This window comes from Pristiophorus japonicus, chromosome 1, assembly GCF_044704955.1.
Source record: "Pristiophorus japonicus isolate sPriJap1 chromosome 1, sPriJap1.hap1, whole genome shotgun sequence".
Taxonomy (NCBI): Eukaryota; Metazoa; Chordata; class Chondrichthyes; family Pristiophoridae; genus Pristiophorus; species Pristiophorus japonicus.
The window spans coordinates 199275445-199299197 of NC_091977.1; the positions used below are offsets into that span (position 1 = coordinate 199275445).

At 43.7% G+C, this 23753-nt stretch overlaps 1 protein-coding gene across 7 annotated transcripts in view; it reads right to left on the reverse strand.

The window, feature by feature from the left end:
- Positions 1–23753, reverse strand: part of LOC139268010 (ceramide transfer protein) — a 188789-nt gene that overhangs the window by 58434 nt on the left and 106602 nt on the right. For 3 of the 7 annotated variants that reach the window (XM_070885980.1, XM_070886017.1, XM_070885986.1), the window contains exons 4-9: positions 12831–12938; positions 11596–11631; positions 5517–5655; positions 3399–3482; positions 1822–1979; positions 653–745 (exon numbers count right to left, since the gene is read on the reverse strand). In XM_070885980.1, the coding sequence (XP_070742081.1) occupies positions 653–745; positions 1822–1979; positions 3399–3482; positions 5517–5655; positions 11596–11631; positions 12831–12938 (618 nt within the window). The remainder of the gene's footprint in view (positions 1–652; positions 746–1821; positions 1980–3398; positions 3483–5516; positions 5656–11595; positions 11632–12830; positions 12939–23753) is intronic. The other 4 variants (XM_070886026.1, XM_070886003.1, XM_070885996.1 and 1 more) reach the window with 3 other exon arrangements.

The window sequence follows — 23753 nt, forward strand, 5'->3', positions numbered from 1 at the left end:
TAAGAAAATAATGATAGTTGGGATAGATAAATCTCCAGGACCCAATAGTTTCCACCCAAGGATACTAAAAAAAGGTGAGGGAATTGGTCAGTACAAAGTAAACCACTGTGTGCCAAATTCCTTGCTCCCAATTTCTATTTAGTGATCACTGCTGGGAAGTCTATTACATGACAACTGAGTGAGAAGGAGGTCATGCTCCAATTGCCTGCCACTCACCGTTTGCTCTAATGTGCTAAATTAGGCAAGATACTGGAATGTGACTGGAGTCATACCCAGTATGACACCCAATGTCATCACAAGATGGGAAAGAGATTTAAACAAATGTAAAATTAAAGTAGGACCACAATTTTGCTGCAAAAAAACTTAATACAGTTTTCAGTCTTCATTATGCCAAAACATTCAGAACTTTGATAGCTTTGAATCAATACAGGCCAACATTTAGGAGAATTAAGAAATGGGTAAAATCCTAATAATGTAGTTCATATATGTGCGGAGGGAAAAGTTTGATAAGTCATATGATTTCTCCTCATTCCATATTTTCTTGTTAAGTTTCCCTCCTCTCCAACACGAAATAGCCAGAATTTGAAAGCAAGCTCAAAAAATGTTCGAATAATTGGACGTAGAGAAATTGAATGGCAATTTGAATCCTTACTTCATAATCAGGTCCACCAAAGTGACATTTTTTCTTAAGTTCTGACATTGCATTCTTGTAAGCATCTTCTACTCTTCGCCTCTTTTCAATCTCCTATAAGAGTTCAAAAGATTAAAGATTTGTATATTATTCAGTTCCACTCCAAGAGGCTGAGGATGTATACGGTTGAAAAATCTTTTGTGGCCCACGGTGGCCATTTAGTTTCTGTTGAAGTTACTTGACTAGTAACATCAGCACATAAAATACAATAGCCAGACCTTGTGGTTTTCTCAAGTCTCATCCCTATCCACAGGAATCCACCTTGACAAGATAGGTCAATCTCTGTTCATAATCAAGTTTTCTTTCACATACAAGGTTACATTCCCTCTCACTAGGTCTACAAATTAACATATTTCTCTATTTATCCAACCAGTGCCATTGTTTGAATGCTATCGCAGTTTCCCTCTTAAACAAGTGCTTCAATTTTATTCCTGAGGCTCCTACCATTTATATACAGAATTTTGATGCATCCCACTGTTGTGTTTATTTTTTATCGTTTCCCTGTGTGGTCATATCCTTATACTGCACATACTTGCCCGTTCTCAGTATCTACACTTAAATAGTCATCTGCCAATTCTATTCTCGACCATTACTTTTATTTCCTTCTTTCCAGGTCTACTCTGTTTCCCCTCCCCATCTTTAGCTTAATTACCCCCCGCCAAATCCTTTATTTGTCCCCTGGGCAAGGATTGTGGTAGCAATTCAGGTGTACCCCATTCCATCCGTAGAACTTTCCCCTTCTCTTAACATTCAAGGAATCTGAAGCTCTCTTTTCTACATCATCTAACCACATACTGATATTGCTTCTTCCTATCTCTTTTTCCCCAGTGTATGGCAAACATAATCCTGAGATTACGACCTTCTCTTCTACTCTAGCCTAGAATTGAACTTCACAAACTCACTTATCTGCAAGACCCCTATCGTATTCTTTCCAAGGTCATTGGTTTCTTTCCCTTTTCCACCCGTTCCGTTGCATCTACTGCCTTGGTACATGTCTGTACTATGGAAAAATAGGCTTTGCACACACATACACGCCTTTCCATCTCCACTACAAACATAATGTTAAGCATTTGTGGAAATGCAGCAATTTTGAAACAAAAAATGTTAACAATGGATTCTTTCAATGTTACCTTATCAATCCTTTTCTGCCAGCTGTCTTCTCGTTTCACCATCAGTTCAATGCAGTGAGAAAGCGTAGCCAGTATTCCAGCTGTAGTAGCCTTGAAAGTGATAGCCTCACCTTTAAAATCTATTCCATTGATCCCTTTGGGTGTCACACATGGAAACACTGCACAAAGGATATATATATATATACAAATACTCAGGTTATGAGAAAATCTGTAACTCCTGAAAGCAATTGCAACACCACCATAAATCAACTTAATAAAAACAAACAAAAATCCATGTATCTCTCCTGGACACTAGTATGCAAAAGAACATAAAAATATGAATTATGTAAAAATACAGCAAGTATTTTATAACATAGGTCCCTTTTTCAAAATTATAGGTCTAATCTAAATCTCCAGACGGTGTAAGGTTCCTTGAAACCACTAAAGGTCACAAATTTCCAAGTGGTAAAGCCCAGTTCCGAAAACAGTCATTCTTTTGCTTGCAACACTTTTGTGCAATAATGGATATTTATAATCACAGAATACAATGGTTATCCATCAGATGTAACTTTCAGTAGATAGCTGTTTAATACTGCTAACACCCATCTTCAATACAATCATATGCAACAGTTTCAACAGATAAATGTTTAAATACTGCTGATCTCCATTTTGAATATAACAATTTAACTCAAACTAAAACTGTTAGTACATCATGAAGTGAAACGACACAGATGTATTTGCCTTCATAATCTTCACCCATGGCATTAATAATATAATTACACCACAGTGAGGAAAACACTAAGTGGTGGCCAAGCACATCAACACAATGTGGAGAAAAACTGACAGTAGGCATCCTTGGCAGTTGTTGCACATGTGCAAGCAGCCAATTTATTTATTTTTAAATTGTTGAGTGAGTGTGTCAAACTGAATGGAGCTTTGCTGTTGCAACTTGAAATTTGTATGATCGCCATAGATTTTAAAAAAAAATTTAAACATATATCAAGTCTTTAATGAAGGATGCATACCAAGGGCAAGAAAAAAATAAAAGGAATGGGCAATGAACCATGTTAGGTGAAGTAATTGAAAACTTGGTCAAAAAGATGAGTTTTGAGAAGATTTTGAAGAGAGTCAGACTAAGTGGAGAGGCAAATGAGTTTAGGGGGGGAGAGAGAGAGAGAGAGAGAGAGAGAGAGAGAGAGAGAGAGAGAGAGAGAGAGAGAGAGAGAGAGAGAGAGAGAGAGAGAGAGCAGTGCCAAGGCAGCCGAAGGCTCTGCCATGAATGATAGGTGGGGGGCATGGGTAGATGCACAAAAGGCCAGAATTAATTCAATGAGTCTTCCCCAACTACACTCGATTAAATGAGCAATTTTACAATGCACATTTTTCAGGTGATGTGGAAAAATTGCAATTGACTCTGCTCATAAGATTATTGAAATGGTCTCATTTAGAGACCTATCTACATGAAAAATGGTCTGTGCAAAGAAAACAAATGCTAATTTAAAAGCACTGGAAACATGTTTTTAATTCACATAAGCAATGTATTACTTTGAAGATTAGAGGGGTACAGCAAACAAGCCACTAATTTTAAAGATACTTACATTTCTCTTTGCTGCCATTATTATTATGTACAAATTCCCCATCCGATCGTGTGGTTGGAAAAGCTTCTTCATCATCTTCTACTACTAAAATAGTAAAGTTAAACTTTTAGTACATTATTCTAGATTTCTGTGAAACAAACCAATTCTTATTCAGTTTCTATACCAGCTTAAGCCACATCTTCCTACAAGTCCAAGAACATATACTGTATTCACACATTCCAACGACACAAGCCTCTATTTAACAGTGTTGAGTGTTTTATGAATGATGCTAAACCGAGGAGAGGCTACAATTGTTGCACTTGAATTTCTCTGAATACATGACTGGTACCAATGCAGTTACAGTTAGAGACAGAGCAGCACTACCAGGAACGTGGAAAAGCCGAGAGAGTTCGCCATTGCTCACAAGGTCTTCTGAAATTTAAATTTAGTAAATTAACTCTTTCCTACAAAAGTGGATAACATTCCCAATACGATTTGGGCTTTGCCACAAAAAGGCGTATTCCTATGAATCTGCATTCTTTACGCTCGTTATGCCTTGGGTAGCATCCCATGAGATGAACAATTATCCCTTAATTAGGGCATTATGCCCTAAAGACATGGTATGCCCACTATAATGTTTGGCCTTATCTGAAGACAGCAAAATAAAGACTCAGTTAAATAAAGTCTAAAACAAAGATTTTTTTTCAAGCAAGATAAAAAGCTGATAAATCAAATATATTACTTCAATATTTGATATGTATGAGTTTCAAAACAAAAAAGTCCCAAATCCTTCAAATTCTTTTTTAATAACTTCTGAATGAGTCTATGATGGACATTATATGGAGAGTTCCTTCTAGCCACCTCAATTGAGATCGAGTGCGCGAAGCAGGAGCATGAGGTCATAGATTTGCACCCTCAATTATATGTCTGGCTTCTGTTTAATGCTAAAGAAAGTTCATTTAATCAACCACTTTTCTGAAGCAACTTGCAGTTATATACTGCCTTTATTGTAGAAAAACATCCCACGTCGCTTCACAAAAGTATAATCCGGCAAAAATTGACATCAAGCCAAAGATGATATCAAGAGGGGTGGGGGGGGGGCAGGGAAGTGGAGCGAGCCACGGCGGTGGGAGGGGAAGGAGGAGAGCGGGAAGGAAGGAGAGCGGGAGGGAGGAAGGAAGGAGTGTGGGAGGGAGGGAGGAAGGAGTGTGGGAGGGGTTTCAGGAGAGAATTCTCGAGCTTAGGGTCAATTGGCTAACGATGCAGCCAATTAGTGGGGCGAAGGGAGTGAGGGATGCACAAAAGGGCAGAATTGGGCTAATGCAGAGTATACAGGAGGGTTGCAGACAATGTTTCCACAAAGCTACGAAACAAATGAGAAGCTTTGAATGAACATGGTGTAGTTTACGGTGTCAAACGCTGCAGAGAGAACCAGAAGGATAATAAGATATCAACCCTTTAATAACATTTAAGATAAGGCATGAAGAATAGTCCCAGGTCATCTGATGCAAGAACACAGAAATGGAAAAGATCTCTAATCCATCTGGTCACTCCATGATGGACTGCATGACTGGCTTATGGCTCCCGACAGCAAGTGAAATCACACCTGGTTTAGTTCCCGAATACCTATCAATGCTTTTAAAGAATGTACACTTGAACACCTCTGAGAACAATTCTCCCTTGATATTTAACCATCAGGAGATAATTAATTTTGTCTATATTTCAAAGATTTGCATACATTAGCACTTTGCCAGTAGAATTTACCAGTGGAAACAATTATAGATGGGCAGGTTGCTGCTGTCACAAGGCCCATTGTTATGGTAAGCAAACTGCAACACACAAACTAATGATACTCGGTGAAATAATTCAAAGTTCTAGCATTTCATGGAAGACTGCCAAAAAAAACCCAGGAGCTGAACAACAGGAAGAAAAAATAAAATCAACACACTGTTCTGGGCATATAAACTCAGCAGTAACAATAATTACACACCAGTACACCTTTTTTTTCAAAAACACTTGACAAAAGGTGTTCTGAAATCAATCAATTAATTAAACCGACTACATGACTGGCTTTTACGTGTTCAAGATTGTGTCATCAATTAAAAATATTCCATGTTTAGGAAAATTCTATCAATGCACCTTTATCTCGTTGGAGTTCATCTTTAGAGACAACATCAGCGCAAGCATCAAAGTATTTCTGTAGTGTATCAACCTGTCTGCATAGGATATCACGGAAGGTTTCCATTTCAGCAAGTTTTTCACGCAGGCTGTGACCTTTCTGAAATCCAAAACACAAAAGTCTCTATAATTCTTGCAAAAAAAGTGCTAAGTTTATTCAATTTCCTCAGCTACGTCACACATAAGTGGCAAAACAGTTGCCACAGAACTGGTAATTCAACTTGGGATATTTACGAACATAGTAGAGAGTTAGCGTAATACCAGCCAGTATTAGTTTGTTTTGGGAGCCAGGGTTTCCAATTAGAATTTTGAAACCAATCATTGATTTCAAACATCACAAGTGTCCTAACAAGAGTTAAAATGAAGAAAACACGATTCCTGAAAAAAAAGTTCACTAGCTAATGACAACTACATTATGAAAATTATGGGGCTCAAGTTTCCACAAGGAAAAAAAACGGGTGCCCCTCCGAGCTAGGCGCCCGTTTTTCGAGCCTAAAAAAATCCTCGGCATTCTCCACCTACCTGTAGGCCCTCGGCGCAGTCAGCACGAGCTGTGGGGGGGGGTGGAGCCAGGTCCCGGCGCTGAAAACAGTGCCGGGACCTCTGCACATGCACGCTACAGTCGGCACGCAAGTGCAGTAGCTCCAGGCGCCGAACTGTGTGGGAGGGGCCCGAAGCACGCAGCCCCTAGCCCTGGCTGAATGGCCTCACTGGAGCTGCGTGAATGAGGCTCCGCCCACGGCCAGCTCCCCCCCCGCCCCCCCCGACCCGACACTCGCTCTCCTCCCCCTCCCCGACCCGACACCCACTCTCCCTCCCCACCACCCCCCCCCCCCCCGACCCAGACCAGACACCCGCTCCCCCCCGCCACCGACCCGCGCTCCTGTCCCCCCCCCCCCCCCCGCTCTCTTACACCCCCCTCTCTCTCTCTCTCTCTCAGCTGCACGAACGGCTGCAGAATTCTCCCTGGCTGAAGCACTTTCACACAGGTAGGAAGATGGTTTATTTAATCTTTTCTTGGCTTATAAATGTTTATTCAGGTTGGATTTATTTGTATAATATTTGTAGAAGTATAAATAAGGCTTTTTTTGTCGAATTTAATGAATTCCCCTTCCCCCCACCTCGTTCTGGACGCCTAATTTGTAACCTGCGCCTGATTTTTTAATGTGTAGAACAGGTTTTTTCAGTTCTACAAAAATCTTCACTGGCTCCATTCTACTTTAGTTTGGAGTACATTTTCACTGTGGAAACTTTCAAATCAGGCGTCAGTGGCCGGACACACCCCCTTTTGAAGAAAAAATTCTGTTCTAAACTAGAACTGTTCTACCTGACTAGAACTGCAGAAAAAAAAGTGGAGAATTGCGATTTCTAAAATAGTCCATTCTCCACCAGTTGCTCCTAAAAATTAGGCGCGAATCATGTGGAAACTTGGGCCCATAGTGTGGGCTCCTTATTAGTGAAGTTCCGAATGTGTGATTGCATACTTTATTTCTGCATTTATTTTGATTGTAGATAAATCTCCACAAATGCTATTCGGCATCTTTAAAGAAATTTGAGGGACTTTAGCCTCCAACAACTTCATTGTACCTCCAGTGACCCTCCACCATATAAAATTGCTACATTCTGGCTAAATCCTCAGTCATAACGAAGGGGTAGAATCAAGAATACATGAGCAGTAACACATCCAAACATTTCTACCACCAAATCAGAATTGAAAGTTAGGCTGGGGTAGAAGTTTTGTATGGGGACATGAAACTACAAATCAAAGAATGTTGACTAAATTTACTAATTATATATTTATTTATTTCTACCCCTATTTGTAAATCAATAAATGCTCATTAAGGGCGTGTGAACTGCTCCAGATTGCCATTACTGTCCAGGGAACCCTCTCTGCATTGGCCACAGAGGATGCCACACCAAAAAAGAAAGTCTCAAATCAGCACAGAGCTTCCAAGGGATGTTTCTTGTATATCTCCTGTGCACATGGGGTCCTCTTAGGTCAAAGAGTAAACCCTCCTTTAAAAACAAAGGGGGCGAAATTCCCCTGCTGTGCACCTCCGGAAAGTGCTAACGTGGCACACAAGTGTGGCGAGAAACCAGTAGCGTCACGCCCCCACTAGTAGCTGCCCGGGCCACTGCGCCTCCGGCAATTATGTCATCGCCGTCCTCAGCAACCCCTTTCCGCCCCGCAGTGGAAATTAGGCAGCACCCTGTGAGACGGCCGTGGGCAATGTCAGTGCCAGCCTCACGGTTGCGAACCGGGCAAAATTTAATGGGGAGGTGCGCAGTGCCATTTTGCCCTCCGACTTACCTGTCCGGCCTCTGTCGATTTTCGCGGGGTTGGTGCTGCGATTGTGCAGCCTGGCACTCCGTTTCGGCACCGGGCTGTGGCCACAACATCCCGCATCCCCAGTGGCCAAGTGTAGGTCCCTGAAAACCTGCAGAACTTGCAGCGTGCCCTCCCCTTTAATGGAAGGGCAGGACCTTTGGAACGTGTCAGTGCTATGCGGAGAAGCCATGTTGCACTCCAACGTTCGCCTGGGTAGCGCCCCCGAGCCGGCCCAAACGGGAGGTGGAGTGCTCGACACTGCGCTCCACTTCCTCTCGGGGGCGGTAAGCCCAATTTCACTCCTGGGGTGGGACTTCTGAGCCGGGCGCAGAATGTCCAGCCTCACAAAGGTTACCGGCCCCAAACGGGGCAATATGCAATTTCAGCCCCAAGGAACAGGATTTCACTTTCTCTGGAGTGAACTTGTCATACTGGGCTTGCAATCACCATCCTGGGAAAATAACTCTTGTTAATGTTTTTGGAGAGGGATGTGGATTTAGAAACAGATATTATGAAGAACTTCATTTCGTGATGAATGTTTGGAATGATCTACCGAGCAGGTTAGCAGTGTTCAAACGCTGTTGAATGCTATACTGGGGTGTCAAGGTATTAGAGATAAGCTTCAATGGGCCAGACAGTTTTTTTTTCATGTCTCTATGTTTAGCATGCAACAATTCCAATCGCTGAACCGTGGGAAGGTCGAGCTGTGTCTCTTCCTGACCCCTGGAGAGGGCAGGGAAAATTAGGTATACAAGATAACCCTGAAAGTGTAAGTGGCAAGTTAACATGAATGGATGCTATCGTATTATTGACCGGTTACACAATTACTATTAAAACACGCTGTGTTAAGTAGTTTCTTTGAGTGATGAAAACCCTACTCTCCAATACTTTGCATGGGTCTTCGCAAGTTGTCCACCCATTCACCAATTATCTTCCCCTCCAAGTGCTACATCTCTTTCAAAGTTCAAGTTGGAAACCTGAACGTGTTAACCAGATAAAATTGCACAGTAGCCAATGTTACTATCCTAGCAACTACTTTATTTTTATTTTTATTTTTTCACCAAGCGGGCGATGCCAACAAGCCACATTTTATTACTCGTCCCTAGTTGCCCAAGGCGGCGGTGGTGTCGACAGAACTGGTCTGACTGCTTTCACACAGGGCGCTAGAGCATTGGTCTTAAAGCAACTGGCAGCTGCTATGCTTTGGTTGGTCACTTTGTTCCCTCCCCCTGGATTTGTTGCCAAGATTTAAGAGAAAACTCATTGATTTCTCTGGGGGCAAAGATTAGGCCCTGGATCTCTGCTGGAGTTCTAAGTCTTCTGCTTGCAGAGAGTGGTCAGGATCTGATCTGTGTTGAGACCCAGGTTGTGGCTCTCCGCCTCTAGACCCTCCAGAGATAGCTCCAGAAGATTCCGAAAGGGCGCTGGTGATGTTTTTCTTCCATCAGATTCACAACCTGATTTGTGATAGGCAGCTCTTTTTTATTAAACTGTAATGCATTTTTTTATTTTGGCGAAAATTCTCTGCTATACTAAGATATGGGCTCTCTTTCGGCTAAGATGATGGCTATTTAGCAGAACCGCTCCTCCGCTACCCCGGCTGAGTTGTCTAACTTGAAAAACATGCGACTGCTGGAGAGAAGAGCACTTACTGCTAAAGTAACTAGAGTCGAAGACTCAATTGATGGTAGTGGAGCGGGGTAGATGTTGCCAGGGTATTTGCTGCGCAGATGTCCTGGTGCCATGTCCGGCTTGTGACCAAAGCCATCCAGGGAATGAAATGCACACTCTGCCCCAACTCGATTAGGTGCATTGAGGAGGCTCAAGCGTGGAAGCTGTTCTGACTGATCTCACCCCCATTTGGATGGAGCTCCATCAGGAACCTCAGCCTCACTTGAAACTTCTCTTGAAAAATCCTTTGATGTCATTCCATTCTGCATGGAGGGCCTTTATGTATATGGTTGCTGATGCGCACACTTCACTTCTTTGCCCCCGTCTTCTGTCTGGATATACCCCGGATTAATATCTTGACTGCTGGCAGAGGAGAGCATCACTAGTGGAAAGCCCTCATCCTTTCATGTCCCCTTTAATTTCTAGAGACCCTAATTTTCTTCCTTGCATTAATTTGTTCAAGCTAAGTTCTTCTGTTTCCAATAATGTCCTTTCTCTCAATTCAGTGTTCATTTCTCCAGGTTATCAATCTGCCTCAATTGTGCTACTTACCAGAATCTATCTTCTCACTAAACTCTGCAGATTCTAAACATCCTGAACGCATTTTCTGTTCTGTTGTTCCACACCATGCAGTCCAGAATTAAAAAATGGCACTTTCTATAGACAGAAGTAATGCTCCCCATCGATTAAGCAGTCAGTACTTGGGGTGCATCAATCAAAACTGCTAGTGCTGCTTAGCAAAAAGACAGGCTTCATTCAGATACATTACAGCTATGCAAAGTTGTTCTAACCTGAAATATTTGGGAAATACCATATACAATGGATGGCAATATCCTTTTCAGACAAGATTTTTAGCTATGCACCCAAAACAATAGGCTCAATTTTGGCCAGGAGTTGCTCCATTTTTTGTTCCCCCCCCCCCCCCCCCCAAGAGTAACTTGGTTTTTCTGGCGTAACTTAAAAATTCCCATTTTTCTCAATCAATTTGTAGCGTAACTGAGTTAGTTACGATTTTTTTAGGTTCGTTTTTTTTCTCAAAAGGGGACATTACCAGCCACCTACGCCAGTTCTGCCCATTTAAGCAACTTTTGACAGCTAATAGTTACTCCATTTATACTTAGGCCAGGGTGTGGGGCCACTTCAGAAAACCCTTGCGGAGAGATAAAGAAATCGGCACAGGTAGGTACAAGGGATAGGGGCGGGAAGAGAAGTGGAGAGGACCTGCACCTAAAGCACCAAGCCTTACAAACCACCAAACCTTGCAAACAAAAAATTCTAAGAACTCACTAAGAAATAAAAAATTGAAATAAGTCCTACCTTCATCTTCAAACTCGGCCCGGGAACAGAGCAGGCCAGCCAGTGCGCGAGGCCACTTGGCCTGGGCTAGGGGCTGGACGACAACGCACCAGGAGGCCACTTGGCCTGGGTTAGGGAAGGGAGCAATTCAACTGGCCGGTATCGGAGCCCACAGAGCAGCTGCAGCAAGCAAATCAACGGAGAGGCTGCAGCAAGCGAACGGAGAGGCTGGGGACGCGGAGCTACTGCGCATGCGTGGACATCACCAGCGGACTCCACTGCGCATGTGCAGACGTCCCGGCACAGTACGCTGGCTCCACCCCCGACTCGACTACAGGGAAGAGGCCGGACAGCGGCCAAAGTGGCAACAAAATTTTTCGGCGCTCCTCGGAATGGAGAAAAGAGGTGCAACTCCGATAAATGCGCCGAAAAACGGGCTGGGCCAAAATTGAGGCCCATATAACTATATTCTCCCCAATCCTTACCTTTAGCCACAACTTTCAGAAGGTATTGCCTTTGACCTTCAAAATGGTAGCAATATTGTTAAATTAATTGATACACATTTGTGAAGTGGCCCCAAATCATAAATGGTTAAATTCCTTTATATTTCTGCAATTAATCACCAAAACATATTTTGTATGAAGTACAGCTAAGTTTTCACCACCCCCTGCTGAAAGCATTGGAGATCAATTGTAGGCACCCAATGGTGCATTTTGTATATGTGCAAATTTTAAGCTTTCCTACCTGTTGGTTGAGATCTTGGACTGGCCCAATGGAAGTCTGTGATAACAAATGAAGGACTGTATAGTTTTTCATCTATAGCCAGCAGTTTACAAGTTTCTAGTCTCTATTGCCTCTGGGAATTTTCAACAGAGTATGCATTTTCTTGCTGATAGCAGTTATGCAAAAGTACACAAAAAAACCAGAATGGATAGGTCCACATTCGGGACCTAGAGTATCTGCAAAATAGTTCTGAAGCCATTTTAAGTCCATGCTTTAATAAAACCCAAAGGCTCAGCCCGAAGCAGATGTCATCGGAAACTGCTCAACGATTGTAGAGTGATTTGTCCATGGCAAGTGAGGGACTTTGAGGACAAAATAATTAATTAAAACTTATTCCATATTTAAAATGAATTTATCTACTATTCTAACAACGCCACAATATTTGCAGGAACATACGAGTTATGCCATCTGACACTTCCAGTCCAACCTACATCCTTCAAAAAAAAAGTCGCATCTACCAGATTATACTAGGACCAGCATGCTTTTAAAAAAAAATAACTGAACACTACAAATGAGTAATGAATTTCACTGCTAAACACAAACTGTTAAGTGTATCAAGTGACACACAATGTTATGTGCAGCCTTATACTCAATATGCTTAAAAGGCCTAGTGATAATCCTATAGTTAGGTGAACAATGTTAGGACTATCTGCAACCTGTTGTGCCCCTGGAGTAATGATATCTGGAAATGTCAGACACTGATCCTGACCATGAAAAATATATGAGGTGAGGTCATTTTGCAGACGATATATTTTTTTCAAGTCATATTCATAATGACTGAAGTAGAATTTATTGCGTTATAACCTAACACTCATTCGCCCACCTCCATTTAAAAAATATATATAAAGCAACAGAACTGACATTCTGCCAAGTAGCAAGTCAGAGAATTGAGTATACTAATCAAGGTGGTCCTCCCCTGAACTTAAAATTGTGGTATTGTCTTCTCTTCCCCCACCCCCCACCCCACCCCCCTCCACCACTGGAATGTCCCTTCAGTTCAAACAACACTTTTCTGGTTTTAGCCAAGCCATCAAAATTGAATGGCCTCCAAAAATTAACTTCTCCCAAAAGCAGAATTCTTAAACTCTTATTTTACTTTTATCCCATAGCAATAAATTGCAAATCAAAAGTAAAATCTACTTGCGGTGAGGGGGGATAGGGGTCTACAGTGAGCAAAACAGAACAATGTTCCTTACCTTAAATGATGAGGTGGATGTGGCAGAATAACCACTTGCTGCAGATGTAAGAGATAGCATGGAGCCATGACGCCGGAGACTTGATTCTGACCCATAGCCCGATTCTGCCTGTTAAAAAATAACATTTTAAAACTAATCAGACAATAAGGATGCATTATACAGTGCTTATTTCATATTTTCATATCAAATGTGCACATTTAGTTAAATATTGCTAAAGTAACTTAAGCACACATGTCTCGATTATGGTTGCTTCAATTCTCCACATGAAACATATCGTGGCTCTTGGCTCCCCCAATCTCTTCTGTTTAGTTAGCTTGCATTCTACTCTAATAAAGTCTTCTTAGCCATGAATAAACACTTACTCGCCCCTATTTGAGTTTAGATACTTAAATTTTTACTCAGCTTCTCTGCTCTGTGGGGCCATAATCACGCAAGTGTTCACAAATCCAATACATTCCACACCGCTTCAAATTATGCTTGATGGCCAATCATGCAGATCTGAATAGGTATATAACCAAGGAAAACGAGTGCTGAAGCATTTGGTTAAAAACATTGAATGCCAAACATCAGGTCAAACAAAAACACTTTGAATTGCTGATGCATCCCATTGATGTTCAATTGGATGCTATTGACTTCCCTGATTCACTGTGTTCTTTAGATACACAGCAGTTAGCCAGTATCCTGGTGCCACTATCTGCAAGAATGTGAACATTTTACATTATCTGCCATTTAAAATCCTGTGTTCCAGGAACTACTGGAAATTCTGGTGCTTTTGGAGGACGATAACATGACATAAATACTAGTCAAACTTTGTTCTAAAATAAATTCAAGTAATACTTTCGAAGCCTCACTGCACACATACATCTCAAATTAAGAAAAATCATCAGAAAATCATTTCCCTATACCTTGGAGCAAACTCCACAAAATGCAAGTCCTTCATCTCCCCTTTATTCCTCAATTTTCCCCAAGCCCGTTTTCTGGCATATTGCCAGAGTTACGCCCGTTTTTCTAGGCCAGAAATAATTTGCCAAAGTTTCCCCGATGTACAATTCTAATTTGGCACCGCGTAACCTGTCCAATCGCCTCGGGGGGTGGAGCCTGCTGTCTGCACCGAAAAACGATGCTGCACCTTCTGTGCATGTGCCCGGGGGGGAGAATTTAAGTTTCTGATGTCATTGCAATGGATGTGCATACAAGGTACAGCTCTGAATTGGCAATTGACCATTTTTAAAGAGCCAGTTGTGTGTGTCAGAACATTGAGTGATGTGAGAGCATTGGAAAAATCGCAACTGCAGCAATACAAGATGCAACGCTGTGCAAGGACCAAGAATTTCATACAGGAAGAAGTGGAGGCACTAGTTACTGTGATTGAGAACAGATGGCAGCAGCTGGACACCAGCAGAGGTCACATAAAAGTTCCACCCAAAGAAATGAAGAAACGCTGGAACAAAGTTGCAGAAGATTACTGCGCAGTGGTGACCACCACGAGATCTGGAAGCCAGTGTAAAAAGAAGTGGCAGGACCTTGGTCAAGTAGTTAGTATAAGTAATATTTTCATTTATTCAACGGAATTCCAATTGTAAATGTGACCATCTGTATGTCCCACCCAACAGAAATACACCCTCTTTAAAAAGTCAGGTTTTCATCTTTGCAGAAAAAAGTGGCACATAATGAAAGGGAAAGAACTCGAACAGGAGGAGACCCGGCAAATCTGCACCCACTGACACCCTTGGAAGAGAGGGTCGCTGCTTTGATGTGTCTACCTGGAGAAAAACAATCAGTACTGTACAAGTTGGGCCCACGCTCAAGGGAGAGCGTAAGTCTTGTAAATTCGTCATCCTTCAAAACAGCCTGGCCTGCAATGTGTGAGCCTACTCATGTCATCCATCCTGCCCTCTCCTCTGCTGCTAACCATTTGACTGTTCTGTTATATTTTGCAAAACTCGAGGCCAACCCTGATGATGCAGATGGTTCAGACGCGGAGGAGCCTGAAAAGGAGAAAATCTTCCAATCCAACCCTCCAGACCAACATGGGGGTAAGGGGGAGGGGATGGAGCTAGATGAAGCTCCCACTGTTGTACTGACTTTGGAGGAGATGTCGCTCATTAAGCAGACAGCCCATCTGTGACTAGTGATTTGAGTGCTGATGGGGCATTCCATGGTTTCACACCTTCCGAGATTGTGGGTTCCAGTGGTGGGGTGCAGTGAGGCACACCCGTGGGGAGGAGAGCTCGAACGCGCTCTCCTGAGGTGCAGGATCTAACAGATGTGGTTCAGATGAATGCAGAGAGCATTGACCTTATCCAATCACTCCTGGACGCCATCAGTAGGGTGAGTGATGAGGTAGTGGGGTTGTCGGGAGAAGTAACAGCAATGACACGAGAAATGGGAACGATATCCGGGACCATCAGTGAGGGAATAATGGCCATGAGGGAGAGAATGTCAGAGGTAGTGTAAACCATGTCACTGACCATGAGGGAGGGAATGTTGCAGGTCGTTGAGACACTGTCAGGGCGCATGAGGGACGGCATGTTGGAGTTAGCTGCTGCAATAAGGGAAGAAGCCCAGACCCCGCGACCACTGACAATCAACTATCATTCCCACTCCAATCCCAACACCAGCTGCTGAAGAACCTGACGCCCGCCCCCCACCCCATCTCTCTCCTCTCCCTCCTCAACAGGTACACAGTACCAGAGATCTTAAAAAGAATAAGCTTGGTACCAAGCCCAGAAACACTGCGCCACCACCTGTGAGCAAGAATGGAGTGTCCAAGATAAAGCACAGTGGGCAGTCTTAAAATAAGGTGGAGGAGAGATGGCTGGGTGCAGCCTTTCTTTGCTGCTGTTTGTTATTATTGTGGTTACTGTTGATTGTTCTCAAATTAAAAGTTTTTTGTAGGTGATGTAAATTGACAAGTTTAAAAGTTTGTATGTGATCTGAAATTTTGTAAGTGATCTTAATTGAAAAAACTTTAAAGTTTGATACAAGAATATTTTTATTTAAGTTAAGTACAAAAGAACTATGTTAAACTTTTGAATAAAATATTTTACATTAAAACTGAATCATGTTCCATTAACACAACACAAAACAACTCCAAACAGTAAACATGGCCCATGTGGAATAGTTGTCGCTGAGCCCTCAGGCATCAGTAAAGCGTTCACTGATGAGCTGCTGGCGCAAGGCTCGAGCAATCGTTAAAGCATGGCGGCCCGCCCTCCTCCGCACTTGTGCTCCGGGTTCAAGTAGCTGCATGGCTTCCTCATCCTCATCGTCGTCCTCTTGCTCATCATCTGCATCTTCCACATCATTATCATCAGCCACTCTCACCGTAGGTGGTTCTTCCACGATCAGGTGCTGCTGCCTCATGATGGCTAAATTATGCAGCATGCAACACACAACAGTGAACTGACCAACAATCTCAGGGGAGTACAACAAGTAGCCTCCGGAATGGTCCAGGCATCGGAAATGCTGTTTCAAGATGCCAATGGTCCTCTCTATGATGTTGCACGTCGCAATGTGCGACATGTATTCACGGTCAGCTTCCGTCTGGGTGACATGTAGGGGAATCATGAGCCAGGTGGCGAGGCCATACCCTTTGTCTTTGCCCTTCTGGCTGCTGCTGCTAAAACATGGTAGATAAAACACTGTTGCGTAGGATGAACGCATCATGGGTGCTCCCAGGGTATCTTGCATCGACTGACATGATGCGATGCATGTCGTCACACACGAGCTGCACATTAATGGAGTGGAAGCCTGTTCCAGTACATCTCGGAATCCTCCAAAAGGCGATATGGGTACAATCAATGCAACCCTGTACCTTTGGGAAGCCAGCAATCCTGGAGAAGCCCACAGCCCCGGATTGTTTGGGCGGTCATGGGGAACTTGATGAAGTCATTCCTCCACGCATACAGTGCAGCCATCACCTGGCAAAGGCAGACATGTGTTGCATGTTGAGAGATGGCACACACATCTCCAGTTGTAGCTTGAAATGAACCAGAGGCATAGAATGAAAGTGCAGCTGTAACTGTCACTTCAACGGAAAGCAGTCCTCCTGATGCTTCTCGGTTGCAGGTCTGCTTTGGCCAACTCTCAGATCTTACTTACAACTTCTTTGCGGAAACGCAGCCTTCTGACACAGTCTGCATCTCTCAGGTGAAGGTACGAACGACTGTCTTGATATACTCAAGGTGGGTAAGGCCCCCTGCCCAGCACTCTACGGGCTGTGATGTTCCTCATGCGATGATGTTGAATCAATTGTCTCCTACGTAGCACCATGATGCAGAAGACTCTCACAAGGAATGGCATCGTCAATATTGCTCCCATACTTAAATTTAACCTTTGAAAGAAGCTCAAAACGGCAGGAAAGCAGATAGGACAGGTTTGCAGTTCTCTTTCTTCCCAAGATCTGTATGGATAGACCACACCCACTCTCTCTTCCCCCGCCCCCATCTAACTGCAGTCTTGTGACTTCTCTTTCCCTCCCCCGCCCCTTAACTAATTGCAGTCTTGTGACTTCTCCCCTTCTCTCTTATCTTCCCCCTCCACACATTGCAGTCTTCACAAGGCTTCCAATCGGCACCTCGCTCTCTCTCTTTGCCCTTCACTCCCACCCTGCTGCTCGTTTTCTAGCCGAGCCCGTGTCCGGGTGCGGGGCCAATTCTGCCGGCCAAAGCTACGACCCTCCAGCCCTGCTTCAAGACGTTCGGTGGTGGCGTGTGTGAGTAAACAAAGAGAAAAGTTCTGAAATCCAACAAACTTACATTTACTACGTCGACAGCTTAAAAAAAAATTGAACTTTATTATTGATTTTGACAGTGTTTTTGACTCCCTCCAAAATCTTCAATTTAAAAACAATGGCTTTTTTCAGTGCCGATTTGTCAATGTGCGCTGGTTTTCTTGCCCAGAAGATTTTCCGGGATGGTTAAATACACCAACCTAGGAGGAAAAGTGTTGGCCAAACTGCGAAAAATTACAAAAATCGGCGCAGACACGAGGAACACCCCCATGACGTTAAAAAAAAAACTGGCATAGAAAAATCGTAACTAAGTCAGTTACGCCATCGCAGAATGTAGGGGAAACTTGGGAAAAATTAAACACAACGGCGCGTGCCAAAAAAACAGTGCAAATGACCGGGGAAAATTGAGCCCATAGTCTCTCTTCCCTATTCATCTAATGCCATCTGGTACCAATAAAAGAGTCAGATGCACCCAATCTCAGAATATCCTTGGGGGGTGCTGTGATTGGAAGTCCTGGGTTTAAGAGGTGGAAGTAGGCTTTTTCTGTTTGGTGATCCTGTTGACTGCTTTAGTGAAAGTACTGTTACCCTTTAAATTCACCCCAGGAACTGATTCCTGTCTAGCAACCAGAGCTGGCATTGTCCACTGCTATGACCTTTTAAGGAAATACCCAGCAAGGCTCACTATCATTTTTTAAGTCATTATTATTTCCACCCATTCTGGAAGGCATTAACCCATGCAGTTGTGTGAGGCGGACTGGTTGGGCTGGGTGCTCTTTGCCTTTCCGCCATTGTTCGCAGGTTTTATGTAACCTTCAGGGCTACTGACAGAGGACCATGCGGCTCTTTGTTGGCCAGCTTGGACGATGGGCCGAAATGGCCTCCTCCTGCGCTGTAAATTTCTATGTTTTCAGGCCATCAGCCATCTTCTAGTAACTTGTCAGCAAGAAACTGCAAACTATTCTACTGTGAAGAGCATCACAGCAAATCTAGACACAAACTTTCCAGTGGGGATCACAGCATCGTTATTAGGACCAGGAACCAAGAGTGATTTTCTCCTGCTTAACCACAGGTGGGAAGAGGCCAAATATGATGTTCCTACTGATGTCAGCTAATACTGCATTGACATCTGTTCTGCATGATTCAATGCCATGCTGGGCAACAAATTTGCCAAGTGAGCTATCAGAGAAGCTTGTGCTCTTCTTTTTAAAGCTTTCTGAGGTTGCTTTGACCAGGTTCCAAGAATAATCAATTCCGAGAAAGACAGCTCCAGCTTTCTGTAATCATAACAGTACAACCATTAGTCCTAGCCCAACAGAGGAAATGGGGGCAGGGGGGTGGGGGGCGGGAAGGAGAAAGCGAAGATAATACCCTGGGCAACTGCTGTGTCTAAACACTTGTGATTGACTGTTATACAAGCTGAGTTATTTCACTAATGCCTACAGCAGCTCACACCCAATTCCTCCCTTTATCAAAATTCTTCTGCCCAAAATTCTACCCCGAGCACCTGGCAAGAGACATAGAAAATAGGTGCAGGAGTAGGCCATTCAGCCTTTCGAGCCTGCACCGCCATTCAATTAGTTCATGGCTGAACATGCAACTTCAGTATCCCATTCCTGCTTTCTCACCATACCCCTTGATCCCCCGAGTAGTAAGGACGACATCTAACTCCTTTTTGAATATATTTAGTGAATTGGCCTCAACAACTTTCTGTGGTAGAGAATTCCACAGGTTCACCACTCTCGGTGAAGAAGTTTCTCCTCATCTCGGTCCTAAATGGCTGACCCCTTATCCTTAGACTTTGATGCGGGCTATAAATAATGTGTTGTTTTGCAGGTATCAAACTTTATTTGGATCTCTCTTGAAGAGGCTGATGCTTTCTTACAACAAAGGACAGACTGTGTTTCATCTGTACTTGGATGACCATAAGTCACTGGATGGCTGCACAAACAAACTTTTCTGAAGTCTGGTAAACACATGAAGCAACCAAGACTCTTGGAAACACTCAGTGTTTTCCTGCAGTCGAGAGTGCAGGAACACAAATGCAAAGTGTAATGAACCAGAAGTATTAACAACGTTATTTGTGATATCTCAGCACATACTGCGAGTTGGAATGAGAAGTAATTACTTAAATGAAGCATATTGAACCAATATCCTGCCAGAGCCCATTGCTGAGGTATGAAAAACTTCTGAAATAGAAATGCTTTCCTCCTCTTCCTTTTTCCCTTTACAAAGACAAGTGGAAAGCCGATTTAACCAACTACCGATATCCTCAAGCAACACGATCACAGCTAAAGGCCCCAGTACCACGGGTGATGCTGAAGCTATAGCTCATGTGTCAGCCTCTGCTCAGTAAGTCACATCCTCACCTCAGTCAGCAAATCATGGATTCAAGCTCCACTCCAGAGATTTGAATACATTGGGCCAAAAAGTGCGCACAGACCTGGTGAGGCCATGCGAAAGCCGGTTTGCTTTCGCCGCATGTGCCGAAAATCGGCTTTTCTGATCCGTCACGATTTCTAAAGACAGATCCTCCACATCACCGGGAGAAGGACATCTGCGCAGGAGAGATTGGGCTATTTGGCCAACTCTTACCCAGCGAATGTCCTTCAAACTTTTATGCCTGGTAAAAAGAGGCGCATAGCTTACTTTTACCAGTGAAAAAGTTTAAAAACAAAAATTAAATTTAAACTCATTTTTATATTAAAAACCCTGTCCATTAAGGCAAGTTTATTTTTAACACTATTAAAACATATAAAAAATTTCAAAAAAATTTTTTTTTCTAAAACATTTAATTACATTTATTTCAATTAATTTTAAATATAAGGTGTTTAATTTATTTATTATGCTGTATTTCAGTGTTTTAGGGTTTTTTCTCATTAATAGTATTGAGAACTCGTACAAACGGAGTTCCCATTTTTATCAATGAGAATACTGCATAGTGATTGGTAGTCCAGGCCCACCTGATTCCAGCACTATGGTGAGAACACCACTGCAGGTCGGGGCTATAAATAGAGCAGGAGCGCAGAGCCCTGGAACATCGTGGGCTGCTCCGACCTGTGTGAACACCACTGCAGGTTGGGGTTATAAATAAAGCTGGAGCGTCGGGCCTTGAACATCGTGGGCGAAGGTGCGGCAAATGAGGGTATGGGGCCCAGTAGAGCCGAGGGCCCAGGGGCAGCACGGGCCTGCCCACACTGCGATATGTGTGCACACTAGGTCCATGCAGCAGAGCAGGTTCAACTCTTGCCACTGGTTAAAGGCCTAGCTCTGTCAAGCCCGTGTGGTGGCCGATGTGCAACAGTCAACACACATTAAAAAAATCCATACAGGCATCTTCCACCCCCTCAATTGGAGTTCAGGACTGGAACATCGGGTCCTTCACTGAAACATCTGTGAACTCTTGTGGAAGTAAGTCACCCTCGCTCGAGGGACCGCCTATGTATGTACTCAAGCATGTACCTCGAAGTCATCTCCCCATGCGCTGCGCAGTGAATCGAGACCTCCAACCGGGTTCTTGCGTTCCTCCAGGAACTTATGTAGATTTTTTTCGGGTTGGAGGAGTTTGTACGAAGGAAGCCTCCAACCGCAATTTTTCCCCCATAATCTAGACTAACAATTGAGTGCAGTACCGAGGGCACTGCCAAAGATAACTTCTTTCGGATGAGACATTAAACAGAGGACCCTTCTGCTAGCTCAGGTGGGCGCAAATGATCCCATGGCACTATTCGAAGAAGAAGAGTTTCTCCCAGTCTTCTCGGCATTTCTTCCTTCACCAGCATCAAAATAAGTTATCAGGTCATTTTTATCTCTCTGCTGCTTATGGCAGGTTCTCTCAACCATTTTGCTTCTGAGGCCCCCTGCTCCCATATTATAAAAATTCAAATTATTTCAGCGCCACTCCCATTCACCATGTTACTGCTGCTCTGATCATCCAGGCATTGCAGAAAATACAACTCCCCATGTCGAATCCCACTCCCTCTCTCCCTCCACATAAGCCCCAATCGCATGAGCCTCGGTCTCCCTCTTTCTCCCGCAACCCCCGACTCGCTCACCAACTGTTTATGGCACATCAGCCTTCCCCCCCACCACCCCCCTCACTTATCTCCAATATTGTTCTAACCAAAATAAAGATGTGCAATCAAAAAGAACATTTTTTTTTAAAAAAGACCCATATTATTTTTCTTCCAAATTGCCCGCAGCAGTGTCCAGGTTAGTGTTTTATTCCTGGTGACTCCAGGACAAACCTGGAAGGTTGAAAGCCTAGCTGGAGGCCAAAATTGGGTGTTAATAATCAGGTCTGCCGGTGATGCCTTCCTTGTACGAGCAAGACTGCTAACACTCAAGGTACAGAATTGCAAGTGAAGAATGAACGAGGTTATGCATCAAATGACAACCAGCACCCTTGTAACTATACTACAGTGTGAGTCAACACTTTGAAGATAGCAGGAGAGAAAATGGGGGGGGTGGGGGGGGGGGGAAGTAGACAGTGCAGAATATTTAGTTTGTTTCAGTTTTGCTGGTAACAAGTGCTAATTCTAATAGTTTCCTAATTTTGACTTACTTACTCCACAAAAACAGTAACTCGCTGTTTGACCCCAGCAGCTGCTGCCTATTTCCTGGTCCCCTCTTGATTTGATTGACAATCACGACCATGTAAACAAAAATAGGACAAAGAAAAATCAAATCTGAAACGGATCCAGCACCCGCACGCGTGGAGCCACCATTGGCTGATTTCAATAGGCAGCAGATATTTGAACTGAATGGGTTAAGAGTTGCCACTGATGACGTGTGGCAGAGAGAGGATTCAGAGAGCGATGGGTGAAAGTAGAAAAGCAAACTGCCCCAATTAGCCTGGGGGAAGGGGGAACAACTCACGCAGTACGACTTTAGGCCAAGTGTAGGAAGGACATAACAGAGTGGGACCTGGAGAGGGGAGAGCAGTGGACAATGAGCTCGAGCTGAGAGTTCTGCACTCAGCAACCACCACCGCTCTCCCTTTTCAGCAAGCGGGGACCTCGGCTCAGCATCATACTGATGTTTGTTCAGCTCAATCCCACCTGTACGCGACAGTGTATTTTTCTTTTTTTTTAAATCTGACTTTTTTTTAAATCCCAGAGATTATTTATGGCAGATCCCTTGAAACCTTCTCACAGATCCCAAGGGGGCCACAAATCCCTGGATTATGGGAACCTTCCATGCACAAGGTGCATGCTGCATTTGTCTACCCTGCAACAGTGACAACATTTCAAAAGAATTAATCGGCTATGAAGCACTTTAGAACATCCGCATGATGCAAAAGGCAGGAGGAGCAGTAGGCCATTCGGCCCTTCGAGCCTGCTCCACCATTCAGTCAGGTCATGCTATGTAAATGCAAGTTCTTTCTTCCTGCACCTATTGATCAGTATGGCACCAGAGCCAAGACACTGCAAGACAATTCAACTAGCGGGTTGGTGGGAGGGGATGAGGAGGGAGAAATGGGCAGGAGCTGCAACAAACTTGCCCAGAACCTTGTTGCAGGCTTTCAATGGCTTTTTCACTTAATTTGGACATTCATCGAAGAGGGCCAATGGAGCTTCAGCTTAACATCTCATCCAAAAGACAGTACCTCAGACACTGCAGCACTCCCTCAACACTGTACTGAAATGTCAACCTCAATTATGTGTCCCAGTTCTAGAGTAGGCTTGCCAACCATCACGGATTATACTAGAGTCTCCAGTAACTAAAATTAATCTCCCTGACACTGCTGTGAATAACCGGGAGAAAAATCATAGGAGCATGAAAAAAATAATGCTCCCCATTTTCTTGGAACACTTGCATTTATTAGTTATAAAAATATTGGAGATGGGGGGGAAAAAGGCAGTTTGATTTACAGTCAAGAATCATCCAGTCAGGTAATGAACAGTCTGTTTGGTTTCCAATTGGCATGAGGAGGTGGTGAGCTACGAGGATGGACGTGTCAGGCATCCAATGTCAGGAATGTGGGGACGGGGCAGGGCGGTTGGAGGCAGGAGGTTATGTGTTGAAAACTCCTGGATGAAACCACTGATGCGTGAGACTAGAACGTGAGGGCATGCATGATCTTAGAATAAGGGGCCACCCATTTAAAACTGAGATGAGGAGGAATTTCTTTGAGGGTTGTAAATCTGTGGAATTCGCTGCCTCAGAGAGCTGTGGAAGCTGGGACA